This window comes from Bemisia tabaci, chromosome 5 (assembly GCF_918797505.1).
Source record: "Bemisia tabaci chromosome 5, PGI_BMITA_v3".
NCBI classification, from domain to species: Eukaryota; Metazoa; Arthropoda; class Insecta; order Hemiptera; family Aleyrodidae; genus Bemisia; species Bemisia tabaci.
The window spans coordinates 47333108-47350821 of NC_092797.1; the positions used below are offsets into that span (position 1 = coordinate 47333108).

General features: G+C 41.9%; 1 protein-coding gene across 2 annotated transcripts in view; it reads left to right on the forward strand.

The window, feature by feature from the left end:
* The window catches only part of LOC109032555 (uncharacterized), a 40747-nt gene that overhangs the window by 7942 nt on the left and 15091 nt on the right, over positions 1-17714 (forward strand). Inside the window, exon 2 of one of the 2 annotated variants that reach the window (XM_019044743.2) lies at positions 12711-12737. The exons of the other annotated variant lie outside the window; for it this stretch is intronic. Coding sequence (XP_018900288.2) covers positions 12711-12737 — 27 coding nt within the window. The remainder of the gene's footprint in view (positions 1-12710; positions 12738-17714) is intronic. 2 annotated transcript variants of the gene reach the window in all.

The window sequence follows — 17714 nt, forward strand, 5'->3', positions numbered from 1 at the left end:
TCGATGCGATACATTTCACGGCGCACAATGGAACGAGTCAATGGGAGAAGTCGGTCGAAATTTTGAAACTTTGAAAGCTCATTACTCAGTTCATACACAAATTTGAGGTTTTAAAAATGGTTCCATTGGTTTCTTCGTGAAATTTTCTTCTGGAGACACACATCACTATTTAAAATATGATTAAATAAACATCTAAATTTGCAGATTTAGTCACAAATTTCATGTCCGACCCTTCTGATTGACTCGATCCACTGTGCGGTAGCTTGACCACGCTGAGAACCCGGGACGAATCATCTTAAACTCGGTTCGTATGATCGAACTACTTTTTCAATGCACATCCCTTACATTGGTGGATCCAGCGAATTGGCAACATTGTCTTTTCTCCATATAAACCTATGGAAATGTATCGATTTTTGGAGGGGCCAGGTGCTCCGACAAGAATCGATTATTTAGCATAGGTTTAAATGGAGGAAATCCGGTGTTGCCAAATTGCTGGATCCGCCCCGGACCCCTTAAGGAGCTCACGAGTCAAAAAGTTCGAGGGTAGCTGCTGTGTGGACCGAAAATTGGACTTTTAAGGGTTTCTAACTGGGGCGAAGTCCTTCCGGTTCGGGGGAGGGGGGCCAGACCGCGTAACACTGACACAAAGACAGCCCAGACGAGAAAACTCCGGGGGCGGCGCGTAGGGGAGGGGGAGGGGGGAGGGAGGAGGGGGCGAGACGGAGGGACTACATTGTAGGATGGAAATCGATAATGCCGAGTGCATCCGTGCAAGATGCAATTTGCAGCAGACACATAAAACTGCATCAGACTGCATCAGACTGATTTTGTATGCAGGATTTGGAATTGTGGGATCTCCCCCGAGCCAGACATAGCTACAGGTGGTTGTTGATTCGCGACCCGGGCCCCCTCCGCCCCTCTCCGCTTCGTCCTCACCCCCGCCCCCCCACGGCTCGCGGCTTCAGCAGTCTACCCCAACTACTCCGCTCTTTAGCGGGGAGACTCGGCACTTTGTTCTAGGATCTCCTCTCTTTACCACGGAAGAACGTCGTATGCACCTTTGATCGTTGCCGAATTTCCTTTGGTAAACAACGAATTTTCAGGGAAACTTGTGAATATCCCATGGTTAATTTTTCAGGAAATTTTCTTCGCAATGTGATCTGAAATATTTGCAAATTTCAAGTAAAAATATTTAGAGCTTTTCTCAGAAATCAATATTTTAAGAGAAGGAATTTGGCAATATGCAAATGTTCATACGGCATTTTTCCTTACCATGGTAGTTTAGCACAGCATAATGTTTTTGACCGCTTTTGACATCCTGCTCCATCCATATCTACTTGCACTTGAGTATCTTGTTTCGAGCACCACCCAATCTCGAAAGATTAAAAATCCCGGCGTTCTTTTTTGCAGACAATTTTTCTTGAGAGTCATATGTATCTTGTATTTATTTATTGAGCTCGCCCACTCGGGAGAGCTCTTTGCGATCGATTTCTTTTAGCATTGGTAGTGTCCACAGATTAGTCCAGATCGCTAACATCGGCGGAGGAGCGTGAGTAGTTTTGTGAGCGCCATTGGCGGGAAAATCCATGGGCATTTAAAACTAGGAACCAAAACTGAAATTTTGGCTATTTTCAGCAGATTTTCGGCGGGAGAATACTTCTCTTTCAGATTTTTGTGGGATGAAACGTTCCGAAGAATTCAAGAATTAGTCTCTCAGTAGAATTTATGTGGTTCAATATTTCCAGATTAAATAATTAAGGTGGAAATAAATAAAGAAGGAGAATTAATTAAAATACGAGAAAACAAGGCTAAAAATTATTGAAACACTAAAAGGTAAGACGTTTCGAGCTGCTTCCAGCTCATTTTCAGCTGCAAAAACACATAAAAACAAGTAAAAAATTGAGTGGCGACCTGACCTCAGCCGTTATCACGTAACCACTCATAATAACGGCTGGGGTCAGGTCGCCACTCAATTTTTTACTTGTTTTTATGTGTTTTTGCAGCTGAAAATGAGCTGGTAGCAGCTCGAAACGTCCTGCCTTTAAGTGTTTCAATAATTTTTAGCCTTGTTTACCCGTATTTTAATTAATTCTCCTTCTTTATTCGTATAATCGGGCTATGTTTTTGTGCTTTATCGGTGGAAATAAACAAATCAGAGTTCATCAGTATACTGAGTAGATAACATTATTGAAAAAATTTGCAGATTATAATATATCATATTTTTGAAGTTTAAAGCCTTAGAAACCGAAAATTAAAGCAAAATCCCTCCAAAATGAGACTTTTGGTTCCTAGTTTTGAATTCCCGCCAGGCCCCCATGAGAGAAGTTAATTGCTACCAACTGTTGTAAGAATATTGAAACAGAATACTTAGCATAACAGTACTTGATAAAATCTTATTTGATCAAAAACCATTATTACACATTACTATTTATACTTTTTTCAAGCTTTATAATCAGATTCAATAGGAAATTTCTCTCGATCCGGTCAAGTTCTTTCACTACTGGTAGTGCCATCAATTTTCTAAAGTTGCCTAACCTGTAAGCAAAATTACTCACGCTTCTGAAGCATTGGCTAGATTGGATGTTAGCGATCTGGACTAATCTGTGGGTAGTGTCCGTGGCGACGAATGGATGGTTCTCGTTGCCGTCGGAGGAACGGCCAAAATCCCATTGATTTCAAGGTCTAAAAGTTGAATTTTCGCGGGTTACAGTTTTCCTCCGTCGAACATTTCCGTTCCCTCATTCAACTGAGGATTAATTGTTCCTCGTTTGCTACACTAGAGAGCAGCACTTTCCAGTGGCCGAGCATATCATAGCATGTTGCTATGGTTTTATATCAAATAACCTAATTGTATGTTATCATCCTCTTATCTTTTCAATGCAGTTTTTGTGTGCAGTTGTACTTGCAATTGTTATTATTTCTTAAAATAAAAAACATGGTGACCTCGACGTGATTTAATAATTTGTTCAATTAATTTTAAGTTACTAAGACTAAGATTGAGATTTGCGCATAATTAATGGATAATCCTTAAGATTGCGGTGCCGGACACGGGAGCTGTCAGCAATAGATTTCGGGTGCAGATTGCAAAACGACGGTGGTGGCGCGACTGCGGATTGCACAGGAGCTAGGGCGCTCCGCGAGAATATATGAACAATACCTATATGAAGCGTGTGGCTCATTTTAGAACTTTGACTTTTAGAAGTTTTCTTGTCCGGACTGCGGGCCGAACGCTGCCTTTTTTTAACGGTCTATTACAGAGAAGTGCAGGTAAAGGGGAATTGTGTCGATATAAAAGAAGGGGCAGTGAACTGATTAATCGGAATAACTGGTCAAACAGTGGTTGCCCATTTTTGAGAGTGATTCTTTTCGCTCTAAATGTTTTTACTTTTTTCTTTCTTATTCCTGCGATTCGAACTTGGGAAAAATCCTATGAAAACGTCCCGTGGAGCGACAAGGCCTTACCTTTCTCCTCTTGTATTTTAATCACCCTAGCAAGGGGAACTGCCCAAGCTGCCGCCTCCGATCGGGCTGAAAAAATTCGTACGAATTCTTTGGATGAATTTATTTGACCCGTATTTTTTTGTTTTTTCCAATGCCCCCCAGAGACACCCCAAAAAAATTCCGGAAAGTTTTGCTTTGAGCCCTTGAGTCTATATACGCAGTATAGCAGCATTCTCTTGCCGTCAAGTGGTGGCTCTGCGGCAGCGCGCGCGCCCAGTGATCCGGCGGGCCCGGGTTCGGTTCCCGGGCGCCGCGCCAAAATTTTACGACCGAATTTTATATTCTCACACATTTTCACATCGATTCCCATTTGATACATTAGATCTTAAAACATCAATTAATTTACAACCATCAACGATCAATAACTTCTTCAATTTGAAGTATAGATTTTTTTTTTTTGGGAGGGGGGGAAGGGTCACGCGCGCGATATTCTCGCCAATCACTGTACTTTCACATTAGCAGACGACCCGCTCCGCCCCCTCACATCAACATATTTCTCCCGATCACCCGTATGCGTCATGATTTTTCCCATCATTATCCAGAAAATTATAATGAAAAATTACTACGAACATTCAAATTAAAAATGCTACAATTTTTCATAATGATTTTTTTTTTTTTTGGATAATGATGGAAAAAATCATGACTCATACGACCGGGCGACATGACTCATGACTCATTCGGGAGAAATACGTCGATGTGAGGGGGCGGAGCGGGTCGTCTGCTAATGTGAAAGTACAGTGATTGGCGAGAATATCGCGCGCGTGATCCCTCCCCCCTCCCAAAAAAAAAAATTATACTTCAAATTGAAGAAGTTATTGATCGTTGATGGTTGTAAATTAATTGATGTTTTAAGATCTAATGTATCAAATGGGAATCGATGTGAAAATGTGTGAGAATATAAAATTCGGTCGTAAAAATTTGGCGTGGCGCCCGGGTATCGAACCCGGGCCCGCCGGATCACTGGGCGAGCGCGCTGCCGCAGAGCCACCACTTGACGGCATGAGGAAGCTGCTATACTGCGTATATACACTCAAGCGCTCAAAGCAAAACTTTCCGGAATTTTATTGCGCATTTTTTGCGCGCATTTATTGCTAATTAGTTTTTGATGAGTCAATATTTTCTAAATTTCTCATTTTTAATAAATTTTCCGCTTCATATATAAAACCCTCTTTAGCATGTACAGCATCAACTTGTTTTGAATCCCCCGCCACCTCTTTTTAAAAGTCAAAGAGTTTTTAGAATCTTGTCCATCTGTATTACAGGTCGTCAATTTTTACAGCTCACAAGCTGTTCGTTAGTTCCTCAGATGTCCGATTCAATTTAGAGATTTTCAATTCTTCAATTCCGCGGCCAAAGTTTGTTTACATCATACGAGCGCCCTAACTCCTGTGCAATCCGCAGTCGCGCCACCCGTCGTTTCGCAATCTGCAGTGCACCCGAAATCTAATGCTGACAGCTCCCGTGTCCGGCACCGTTAAGATTGCCGTTATTGGTACCATAGAAGGTTAATTAACCTCAAAATAATTGCATGCTTGAGAGCTCGGTTGAGACTCGCATTGGGATCCTTTCAGAGTTTGTTTAAACCTCATATTAAGAATGCTTTAGGATTCGTTTGAGCCCCTCGCATCAAGAATGCTTGGGAATTCGTTTGAACCTCGCATTTAGAATGCTTGAGAATTCGTTTGAGCCTCGCATTGAGTTTCTTTAGAGTTCGTTTTAACCTTAAAATACAGATGCATGAAGTGCTCTTTCGAGCTCCGTGCTATTTATAGTGCGCGAGGTGCTCCATTGAGCCACCCCATACCTGCAAAGGCGTGATGTGCTCCATTGAGCCACTCGCATACAAAGGCTTGAAGTGGTCTCTCGAGCTCCACGCTAAAATTCAAGTGAATTCCTTTTCAGCTCTAAGTGTATACCATAAGTATTGTGTAAGAATTATGGCAGAAACGTTCCTCCAAACCGTGCTAAATTATAGTTTCTTTGAACTCTGTGCCGATAAAAATTCAGAATTTCAGACAGCCAGCTTAACAAAGTATAACCTTAATTCAAGTTGGCGACTTGATTTAAAAAAAATTAAAATTAAATCATATGGTTTCATTACATTGTTGACAAGTTAAGAAAAAGCTTATCAACGATGAAAGCCAGAAACAAAAATGCGATGGCAAAAATAGCCATTGCAACATTTGCCGCAAAATCACATTCATAAAAGATAATTCCATTTCTCTCTCTTTATTTCTCTTTATTTATTGTAATGTTAAAAATTTGTCATATGAAATTACGTCATAACATTTTGCATCGGCATGTAACCTCTGATAATTGGGTAAAGATTCATTTAATACATATACAATTTCAGAAAAAATCATTAATAGTTGTTAATAGTTTCCCAAAGGCGAGCTCTCCAACACAGTAGTGTTGGAACCAGCAGCTTGTTTATTATTATTATTTCCTTTCCTCAGAATTTGTTTCTTATTATCTTATTTCAAAGATATGCTCGGATTTCGTTTGTTCGGAAAGCGCTCGCTTTTGGTTGGCTTAAAAAGGCTCACGCTGTACCATTAGGTCCGAAAAGTTCCTCATGTCGGGGGGTCTACACTAGTCTACACTAGGTCTACGGGTCTCTTTTTAGAAACTGAATAGCATGCGCTAAAAATTGTTCCATTAAAACATCATTTTTAAAATATCGCCGATAATTCCAGTCGGAAAACAACCGCTTAATTTGTGGTCAGGAAAGGCGGCTCGGCCAAGCATTTCAAAATGCGTGAATGAAGTGACGCGTAAATGGATACGATTTATCGCATCCATTTATCCAGTCACATCCGGTCTAGCTATTCCTATTTTCCCCTCCGTTTGGCAACAGCGAGAGGATAAGTCGTGAAAATTGATGTAATTTGCCCTATAAATTCTAGACTTGGCTTCAATTCCTGTTTTCGGAATCGAGACGAACGTCCTTGAGACAATTGAGGAAAAATTATTGGACTCAGATCCTTATTTTTAGTAAGACAACTTTTTATGGGTTAAATGCGCCAACGGAAGGGGGGCGAGGGGGAGAATCGTGGGGAAAATTAAATAAGACGCGGGGGCAAAAGGGAAAAAAGTGGCGGTAACTGAGGATATGGTTGCGTAGACAGTAGCTAAATACATAAATTGGCTTGTTTTATCAATGGCTCGAGAGCGCGCTTCAGCACAACTTCTACAGGGTGTTTCGTCTGTGCAGCGACTCCTTCCCAACGTTAGGATCAGTGGTGGAGCATGAATGATCGATTATCGATATTTCCCCATTTGAAGCTATGGTGCTGAATCGATTAATAAGGTGTATCGTTGGGAACACCCTGACTATTGATCCCCTGCTTAGGTCGCAAAGCACGCCACGCCACTGGTTAGGATCCAAGTATTTCACTGATTGAATAGGTCACCAAACCGTGAACGAATTTTGACTTGTGAATACATTTTTTCAAATTTCAATGACGCGTAGAACACGATGCGCACATTTATAATGCAAAAAAGTAACTCAGAAACCGAAAATACGCAGTTCAAGAAACGCAATTTTGCTGCAAATTAAAAACACCCCGGTTTCGCATTCGCACCGAATTGAATTATGACATCCGGCACCGATCAGAAGCAAGCGCGGGTTTCTATGACTTCCGTCAAATGTCCTTCTTCTCTTCGTATATATGAAAACATTAGGAAAGTCGAATCCTTAGAATCAAATAAAACTTGAGACTACAATTCATGTTATCTGTGGTAAACGAGCAACAATCCCACATTGAAATGCGTTTTATTTTGACAAAAATTTTGAAAAATTAGAGATGTTAGCGATTTGACTGCCGCAGTACATCGGTTCCATCATTTTCCACTCATTTCGCCGCGTTTGAAATTCCTTTGAGTCTTGGGACTTTGTAAAAGCGGTCTCGTCCGGGATTTCGGCTCCAAATATACGCAATAAATCACCACGTAGCCTGCTCACCTGGTACTTTCAGAATATTAAATAAGAAACACAAGATTAGGTGACCTATTGCCACTAGTGTCATGTTTGTTTTCTTGGTGTGACTGCTCAAGAAAATTTTTTTCGCTCTATCTCAGATAACCTCTATTCTTTGGCAACTCCAACATGCGCTACCACAAAGCCTAATGGTAGGATCATCCTCAGAGGTCAAGATCAATCGAGGGAAAAATCGGCAATAAGCCTTGTCGAGCGTGGAACGGTGACATTAGCCCACTATCAGTTCGCCTTCAGTTTTCAGTATAGGCAATACGAGCTCTCACGTGGCCGAACAGTGGTATCACTCTAACATGTCATGATTGCACGAGGAAACGACGCGCTCTTTCTTCGCGAGTTCTTTAATGGGAAAATCTAATGACTATGATGGGTGGGAACCCTTTTGGCCTTTACGCGGCCCAATCCCCAGAGGACGCTTTGTGCCTTTTAAGAACAGCTCCCCGGGTCATAGTTTAATATTTTACGAATATCTAGAGGATTGGCCTGCCGATAAGTGCAGAAATAATTTAATAATTTAAGTTTACCTCGTACATGTTAGAGCGTGCTAAGACAAAAAATTAAAATCTGCTCGTACATCTTGATAATAATGCATTTTGCCGACAAAATTATATGCATCTCTCCCGATGTCATTACTCATTCATTATCCTCATCCCTTGCCGAAGAGAAAATTAGAAAGAAGAACCGTAATCCTAATCGATCGCGCCCAGCGGGCTGATTGTTGAAGTTGATAGACAAAGCGATAGACACAGACGACTTAGTGATAGGCCCTAAGTCTTCGAATAAGAATGATACAGATTTACATCTCCTTTGCACAAAATACCTATCAGCAGGCTGACTACAGAAATTAATAGACAAAGAAGACATAGGGAGTATGGAGCAATCATATTGGTTGAAATGGGTGGCTCTTTTAGATTAAGGGAGATCATAATTGACTAACTGCAGGGTCTCTCGTGGGTTGCCGTTAGTTAGTCTATTACCCACCTCTTTCGTCCATTGCAATCACCTCCTCCCACCAACAGGATCCCTCCCCATCCTTTTCGTCTGCTTTGTCTATCGGTTTGTCTATCAATTTCAACATTCGACCCGCTCAGAACGCACTACGCCGAAGCGAGGATCCGTCTCACCTGAGGGAACAGCCTGTAGCGAGGTGGTCGAGGCAATCTGTAAAAGCTTGACGGATTTGTAAGAAAGAAAAGTGAGGGAAAAAAATAGCCGAGGCGATGCGACGGTGGAGGGGTGGGGGAGGGGGAGGGGGAGGAGAGAAAACAAAAGGACGTTAGTAAAATGCTGAGGGAAGGAATAACGAATAAGGACTCGCTGAAATTGGACTGTCTAGAGGAGACTTGGAGTTGTCGCGTGCTCTTGCGGAGCGATGACTGCGTTGAGTCAACGTTGACGCTTACCCGCGGTGCTCCTGTGCATCGCTAATCCACGTCGCATCCCGCCTCGTCCACACAGTGGGTTCAGGTCATTAGTGAGGACGGACATGACATTTTTGACTAAAACTGCAAATTTTGATGTTTATTTCATCATATTTTAAATTTCATGGGGAGGTTTTAGAAGAAAATTAGACGAGAAAACCAGTGGAACCACTTTCAGAACCTCAAAGTTGTGTATAAACGGAGTTTTAAGCGTTTCAAGTTTCCGGTTCAGGTCATTAGTGAGGACGGACGTGAAATTTTTGACCGAAACTGCAAATTTTAATGTTTATTTCATCATATTTTAAATTTCAAGGGGCGGTTTTAGAAGAAAATTAGACGAGAAAACCAGTGGAACCACTTTCAGAACCTCAAAGTTGTGTATAAACGGAGTTTTAAGCGTTTCAAGTTTCCGGTTCAGGTCATTAGTGAGGACGGACGTGAAATTTTTGACTAAAACTGCAAATTTTGATGTTTATTTCATCATATTTTAAATTTCGTGGGGAGGTATTAGAAGACAATTTTACGAGAAAACCAGTGGAACCACTTTCAGAACCTCAAAGTTGTGTATAAACGGAGTTTTAAGCGTTTCAAGTTTCCGGTTTAGGTCATTAGTGAGGACGGACGTGAAATTTTTGACTGAAACTGCAAATTTTGATGTTTATTTCATCACATTTTAAATTTCAAGGGGAGGTTTTAGAAGAAAATTAGACGAGAAAACCAGTGGAACCACTTTCAGAACCTCAAAGTTGTGTATAAACGGAGTTTTAAGGCGTTTCAAGTTTCCGAATTTTGTCCGACCTCTCCTATTGACTCGGACTAGTGTGCGCCGGATCGGATCGGATCTTACCCTCGTCCGCATCCGGAGAAACATCGCTTTCCGAGTCCGAAGCCCGGAAAGACCCGCGAATTTCCTCGCTTTCCGGCCGCTAGTCTGACCAGTGGCGTGGCGTGCTATGCGATATATCGATTCACCTGCCATTTAAACCTAGGGTAAAGGATCGATAAACAGGGTGTTCGCAACGAAGACCTCAATAATCGATACGTTACCTCCACGACGACGTGCTCGATACGTTAGCTTCAGATGGGGAAGTATCGATACTCCATCATTCACGCCTCGCCACTAAGTCCGACTATCGTTCGATATGCCGTGTAACCAAAGCGAGCAATGGGCCTGTTTCTAACTGCAAATGTTGCAAATGCCACGGATATTTACAATTCAAGCCCTTACTTTTTAGAGGAAAATTTTGCGAGGTACACGATGATGCCGCTGATTTTCTCTGAGACGAACTACAAAACTCGAAAAAAGCTTCCGTTTGGTATATCCTGCGATGCATTCCCTGTCAGTCAATCAGAATTCGTATTGAAATAATAAGCAACTTTTTCATTTCCAATGAGCCTCTTGACCAGGTATGAATTGAAGCACTACGCAACATGGATTCTCTTAAACAGTTCTTCTGGAAAATGAATCACGAAACGGGGCATCTGGAAATTACCGCTCGAGCAAGATATACGTGTTGTCTATTTGGAGGTACTTCTAACAAACAGAACTATGTGCAATATATCATGAGCTCTGCGACCCATAAGAATATATGCATAACAGGGTTCACGTCATGATGCACATAGTTCCGTTTGTTTGACAGAAATGCGTCCATTAGATCTCTCCTGAATACACTAGTTTATATCTTGTTCAGGAGTTGATTTCAAAATTTCCTGTTCTATGAATCGCTCACAGCATGACATTTGGAATAGCAAACACGTGAATTTCTTTTACAGTTCAGACTTTGTCTAGTGGGCCGTCGCAACAGCATAAGGTTTTCTGGAAAACTGAACTAGAAGTTCCCTTCGATTTAACTGAAAATTCCTCTTAGTATGGCAACACCAGTGACCTGGCTTGCTTTGCAATGTATCGATTGATCTGCCATTTAAACCTATGGAAAAGGATCGACTAACAGGGTGTTCGCAATGAACGCCTTAATAATCGATTCTTTATTATAGCCTCAAATGAAGCAACATCGATTTTGGCGATTCCGGGCCGACCAACCCTTGACTGTGCCCTCCTCAAAACTCTCTTTCTCCTCTGCGCGAGCCCTTTTCAGGCCATACATGGACACGCGGAGACATGAGTGGTGTAAAAATAGTCGAGGCCAGTTGTCGCTCAGACTCTTTCGTTGTGCAAGAGTCTGTCTGCCTCTGCCGACCAGTGGCGTGGCGCGCTTTGCGATACATCGATCGATCTGCCATTTAAACCTGTGGGAGAGAATCGATAAACAGGGTGTTCGCAACGAACACTTTGTTAATCGATTCTTTATTATGGCTTCAGATGGGAAAATATCGATAATTGATTATTATCCATGCCTCGCCTCTGCTGCCGACAAAATCCGCGTCTACGACTTTTACCCGGCCCGGTGGTTAGACGCTGCTCAGAAAGGGGCCGTTCACTATTACGTCGTGCACGAAGAAAAAAACCTCGTGCGTGGGACCCGAAGTTTAGGTCATATGGATCTCTGAAGTTTTCAGATTGAGCATCTGAACACTTTAGGTCCAGCTGTCGAGGTTCGGATCACACATCTGAAACTTCAGTTCGTACATCTGAAGTACTTCAGATGTGAGAACCGAAGTTTTTCGGTTGTGAGAACCGAAGTTTTTCGGATGTGAAAACCGAAGTACTTCAGAGGTAAGAACCGAAGTTTCAGATGTCTGATCCGAACCTCGACAGCTAGACCTAAAAAGTTCAGAAGCTCAATCTGAAAACTTCAGAGATCCATATGACCTAAACTTCGGGTCCCACGCACGAGGTTTTTTTCTCCGTGTGGGGAGCCTATTTTTTTTATAAAGGTGCCTCAGAGTAGAGGAGGGACCGGGTCAAGTTGACCTCAATTTGGGAAAAATTTAGTTTGAAAACTTGAGAAGTGAAACATAGGGATTCAAAAGAAGAACAGTAGAATATTAATTGCTTCCTCGTTACCCCCCAAAAATTAGAGGAGAGGGTCATGCTGAGTCTGATTCAAGAAGAGGAAAAGCGGGGGAAGGGGTCAAGTCTATCCCCACTCTGGGATGAAAAAACCTGTTGGTTGGAAATTTGGAAGGTGGAAGGCTTCGATGTATTCTGTTTAGTATCGTGTCCTTCTGTTGATTCCCGTCTCAAAATTGCCTTCAATTCCCGTGCTATGCAACAATCATCACATATTATTATTGTCCGGATCGAGTGAGCTGCGTTCTCAACATGAATAGAGAATATCACCGAGGAGCTATGAATAAAGTTTTGTCACCAGGGCTTTGTTTATACCATTCGTTCAACACTATCAGTTGAAAAGCGTGATTTTGTACGATGTATTAATTAAAAATATTAAAGATGGCCAAGTGCTGGTACTTAGTATCCTCGGTATTTTTCAAAGAGGGAAAAAATGGAGTTTAATGAAAAAATCTGCTTCTCCAAAAAGAGGCGCATAGTGACGATACGAATTTATAATCAAAGCTACTTTGTGATGCGGTCTGAGTTCGTCTTTTCATGTTGCTTGTTCATTTTTAGGAATCGGAATTTATCGAATCATTTTTTCATTCAAAAAAAGCAACCAACAAATCATATTTCAATAGAATAATATTACAGGCTTTAGTTAGATGTGATCATCGGATGGTTCTCCCGTTCTCACTTTCGTTTCATTATATGATTCTGTGCTGTGGAACTTCAAAACATCTTTGACTTTCGTTGCGTTAACTCACACAATTTTTAGAACAAGTACGGTCCAATTTTTTTATACAGTCGATTAATTTAAATATTTTTATTTTTTCAGTGATAATGACACTCTTGATATACAAAGGTATGCTACAAGTGTAACTTTTACGTTTGCGTGTGTTCTTTTAATCCACTAATATGTTTTCAATGAGTGATACATAACATTTCGAGTGCAATTCAATGTTTGCTTTTTTCTTATTTAATATGAAGAGCAGCGTTTCAGAGTTCTGTTTACATTATTTATAACTTCATTTGCTATCAGATATTAACTGATGTAGTCTTCATCGAAAGAATTGTTAATTGCATGAAGTATATCGTGTGTAAAAATCGCAAACTCAAACAGTTTTTCCTCTCTTTAAGTGTAGATATTTCATTTTGTTGCGAACAATCTTAACTGCAGGTACGATAGTAATCCTATTATGTCACTTTGGATCATTACAAAGTGGATACGTCTTTTTGGGTTTTTATGAGGAAAAATGTTTGTTTCGCGGACTAAGCTCTTAACGAAAGCTATGAGAACACCGTAACACCCTGCTTATGCTCGGTTTTTTCGTCAAAATTTGGCGAAAAAGACACTTGTTATGTGTAAAGCATCGCAGGGAATACATGTTAAAGGAAACAACTAAAACTTAACGACCTAAGAATCTTGCTTTTCCTGCGTCATAAACAGAATTTGTTCAAGAACCAAGAATGCTTACGCTTAAAACTCAACACAAAAAATAATCTATATATATTTGAAGGGTAACCATTACACCAATTTTCTGTGGCTGCAAATTATCACGTGAACACGAGGACGCTTTAAACCGAGGTCATGCAATGAAGGAAGAAGAGTTGATAACTTATTCATTCAAATTCTGATCCGCTTGGCAACTAAGCTAACTGCACGGGAGAGCGTGGAGTATCAAAAAACTTGAAGGCGCTCCAAATCGCAGTTGTATCTGTGAAGCTCCCTACCATCGCCATCCAAACCTACATTTTTCATTCATGATCATACAACGTCTTCTCACCACACAACTATTGTTGCCTAAAAAATCCTCAAGAACACAGTTGAGTTTGAAGTGGTGCTCGACTATGTCCCTCTATGGACAAAAAGTGAATTTATCGATGAAAGCGCTTGATAACTTTTCGGGGGACATTTTGTATTTCCATAATTTGAAGTACCAAGAATGCATTTGAGCGTCCTCAAAGTACCGACGAAATTATATATCTGTTGGATTTTAAGAGAGGAATTGAAAATGTACACTTACACCAAAATTTTTAGGTCGAAGTCCTCTCTGAGTGGAACATTGGTATTGCTTCCATCGATATATTTTCACCGGAGAACCTTCAAACGCGATTTCGGCCATGCATTCACTTTTAAATTTTCTCGCAGTTAGTTTAGTTGCCTAGCCGAACAGTAAGCAACTTAGTTCAGCAGAGATCCATTCGGCGCTTCTCCGATAATTATTTTGGAAAATTAACCATTTACAACACATTTTGAAGGTGAATATTGACCTTAATTTTGTACCCAATGAGGACCTAGTTTGGTAGAGAGTAACCAATTTTTTGGATAATTTTAGGAACGACATGATCCGTCATGATCATATTTGAAATTGAGTTCCATCTACTTATAGGTATACTTTTACAAACATGTCAGTGTAATATGTTCTTTTCTTGCTGTATGTGTTATCTGCTTCATACCTACGTGGTTACACATAAAACTATTAACAAACACATTTTAATGCTAGAAATTGGCACAAAAGCGTGCCAATTTACACAAGAAAGCAGTAGAATATAAAAACTTTTGTGAAAGAAAATGTGGGCTTACTGCTGTTTTGTCGGAAATTATACCTTTTTCCCGCGCCTACGGTGAATTCATCTAGTTTGCAAAAGATTTTTTATAGAGCTCTATAAAAAATCTTTTGCAAACTAGATGAATTCACCTGTCTCGGCGGATGTTTTCGGCTCATTTAGAACATTAGATTAGTCAAATTCTGAGGAAACTCGATGAATCTTGAAAATTAGTCCATCATTTCTGTTATAATTTTTATCACTGTTATTGCTGCTACTGTACTGCTGCTATTCTTTTCCCTTCTTGAGAATTTTCATCTTATTTCGGAAAAATAGCGGCAGATTTTAAAGTGTTCACATTAGCGAACCCGCATAAAATAGGCGGTGGAAAACTCGCAACGTCGCAAGTGGAGATATGAATGCGTTTTACCTGTCGAGGCAATTCTGTTGAAGGCGCTCTGAGCAACTATTCCGCCACCGAAGTGTTGCACAGTATCAGACGAAAATGAAGGCGCACTGATGGACGCAAATTGACTTGTACAGTTTACCACTGTGTAGATTTCTACTGAAGGATCTCTCGGCGGGTTGCCTTTAATTAGTCCATTATTTACCTCTTTTTTTCAATGTAGCGCCCGATTCCACCACCAGGCGCACTCAATTTTATCCTTGCCTCCGTTGTGTATAAAGCTGTGGCCATCAATTTCAATAATCTACCGGCTGGATGAGTACATTACTTTAAAAACCTCCAATTATAAAACGGTAGCATTACTCTCCATCTACAAGTCAGTGGACTCGATACTTATCTCCATTATAAGAACACTACTTAAACAGCCTACTAGCATATCGATTACCAAAGTGCGAAACTACGTATTTCTATTGCGGTGTCGCAGAATGAATTTCCGTTCCTATTTTATTTCTTCGAAGAGGAACAAACCATTTGTATAGTTCGAACTTTTTGAAAAATAAGTTGCTGAGAGAAATCACGGGTATTTTCAGTAAATTACGTTGACTCTATGGAAGAGCTGGCTTTTATGGAAGAGGCAGAGATAGTGTTCCTTATTGCAAAATGTAAAACATTTGGACCGCGTTAAACAGAAAGGAACCAAGCCACATCAGCTATTGCCAAATTTAATGGGGAAAATTGGACCACGTTAAACAGAAAGGAACCAAGCCACATCAGCTGTTGCCAAATTTTAATCGGGCGGTTTAATTTTTTACGTGAGAATGGTTGTGCGGATTTTTGTGCAAATTTCAGTGAATTTTCTCTATAATACAAAGCAAATTTCTGAAAATTTTCAAAGGGATCCGCACAAACGTTCTCTCGTAAAAAATTGACTTGCCCAATTGAATTTGGCAATAGCTGATGTGGCTTGGTTCCTTTCTGTTTAACGCGGTCCAATTAATGTTATACAAGAAAACGGCTGGGCGGATTTTCGTGCAAATTTCAGCGAATTTTCTCCATAATACGAAGCAAATCCCTTGAAATTTTCAAAGGGATCCACACAAACGTTCTCTCGTAAAAAATTGACTTGCCCAGTTGAATTTGGCAATAGCTGATGTCGCTTGGGTCCTTTCTGTTAAACGCGGTCCATTTAACAGTGCACTGCTTTATATTAATAACCCGGCGGATCAAGCGTGTTCTTTGAATCGATGTCGCGAAAAATGCGTTATTTTCTCCCCCCCCCCCCCCCCCTGGATGAGCCTTGCGCGGCGCGTGTCATGCACACGGTGGCGGGCGCGGCCCGAGAGGCGGCGCGCGGCGGCCTTGAGTCACACGCTAGATAAGAAGCGTCCACAGTTCGTACTTGACCATGTCTAGGTCCAGTCTAGACGTCCGGCCGGCGAGAGCCAGAGGCGATTGCGAATCCAATTGCGAATGCGAATGCGACGCGGACTCGGATCGCTGATCGGATTGGTCCTGGCATCGACTCTGACCACCTGCTCGCCTGCCTCCCGCTCGACCTCCAGTTTCCACCCCCTGCCCCCACCGCCCGTCCTTGCTCCTCTCTTTCTCGTCGGCGTCCACTGCCATCATCTATTATTCTATAGGGTGTTCCGGGGATAAACGACCATCCTGCAGGAGCGTGTTTTAGGGGGAAAATAAGTTTCCACCCCCTGTCCCACCTTCTGGCCTCCACCTTCTGTTCCCACCTTCGGCCCCCACCTTCTATGCCGCTGCTCATTTTTTTCTCGTCGGCGTCCACTGCCACCACTATTATTCTACAGGGTGTTCTAGGGATAAATGACCATCCTGTAGGAGCGTGTTTCAGGGGAAAAAATAAGTTTTCACCCCCTGTCCCACCTTCTTTCCCCACCTTCTGCCCCCACTTTCTGACCTTGCTCATTTTTTTCTCGTCGGCGTCCACTGCCACCACTATCATCCTACAGGGTGTTCTAGGGACAAACTACCATCCTGTAGGAGCGTCTTTTAGGGGGAAAAATAAGTTTCCACCCCCTGCCCCCACCTTCGGCCCCCACCTTCTGCCCTTGCTCATTTTTTTCTCGTCGGTGTCTGCTGCCACCACTATTATTCTACAGGGTATTCCAGGGATGAACGACCATCCTATAGGAGCGTGTTTTAGGAGAATAAATAAGTTTCCAACCCCTGTCCCACCTTCTGCCTTTGCTCCTCTTTTTCTCGTCGGCGTCTACTGCCACCATCAAGTACTCTAGAGGGTGCTCCAGGGTTAAACGACCATCCTGCGGCAGCGTGCTTTAGGGGTATAAGGATGAAGTTTCCACCCCCTGCCCCATCGTCTGCCCTTGCTCCTTTTTTTCTCATCGGCTTCCACTGGCATGATCTACCATTCTACAGAGTGTCACAGGGTTAAATGACCATGCTGCAGAGGCTTGTTTCAGGGGGAAAAAAAGGATTTATTGCTTTACAAAGGTTTTTTTTTCCGAAAGAGTCCTCAGTTTTGGAGCTAACTGCCCCCAAGGTTTTTGAGGACTATCGTCGTCTACGTCTACTCGACCAACACCAAATTTCAACGATCAGACCGGTGCTATCTCTCGGTTATCGGTTTTAAAACGACCGACTCATTAAAAATCGAAGTCCAAGCTCGATGCCTGATCATACAGCCGTATATTTTCTGCTCACGAGAGGCACTGCGGCCTGTGGCATCCATCGCTTTTCCGCCAATGTAGGTCCACAGGTGCAGCAGTGATGAGTAATGAGAAGCGGCCAAATCGGAGATTACGTAAGCTGACATTCACGCGTCACGCAGATTCGCGCCGCGTTGATCGTTCAAGGAGTCACTGTTCGTGCTCAAGACCCCCCCCCCCCCCTCCG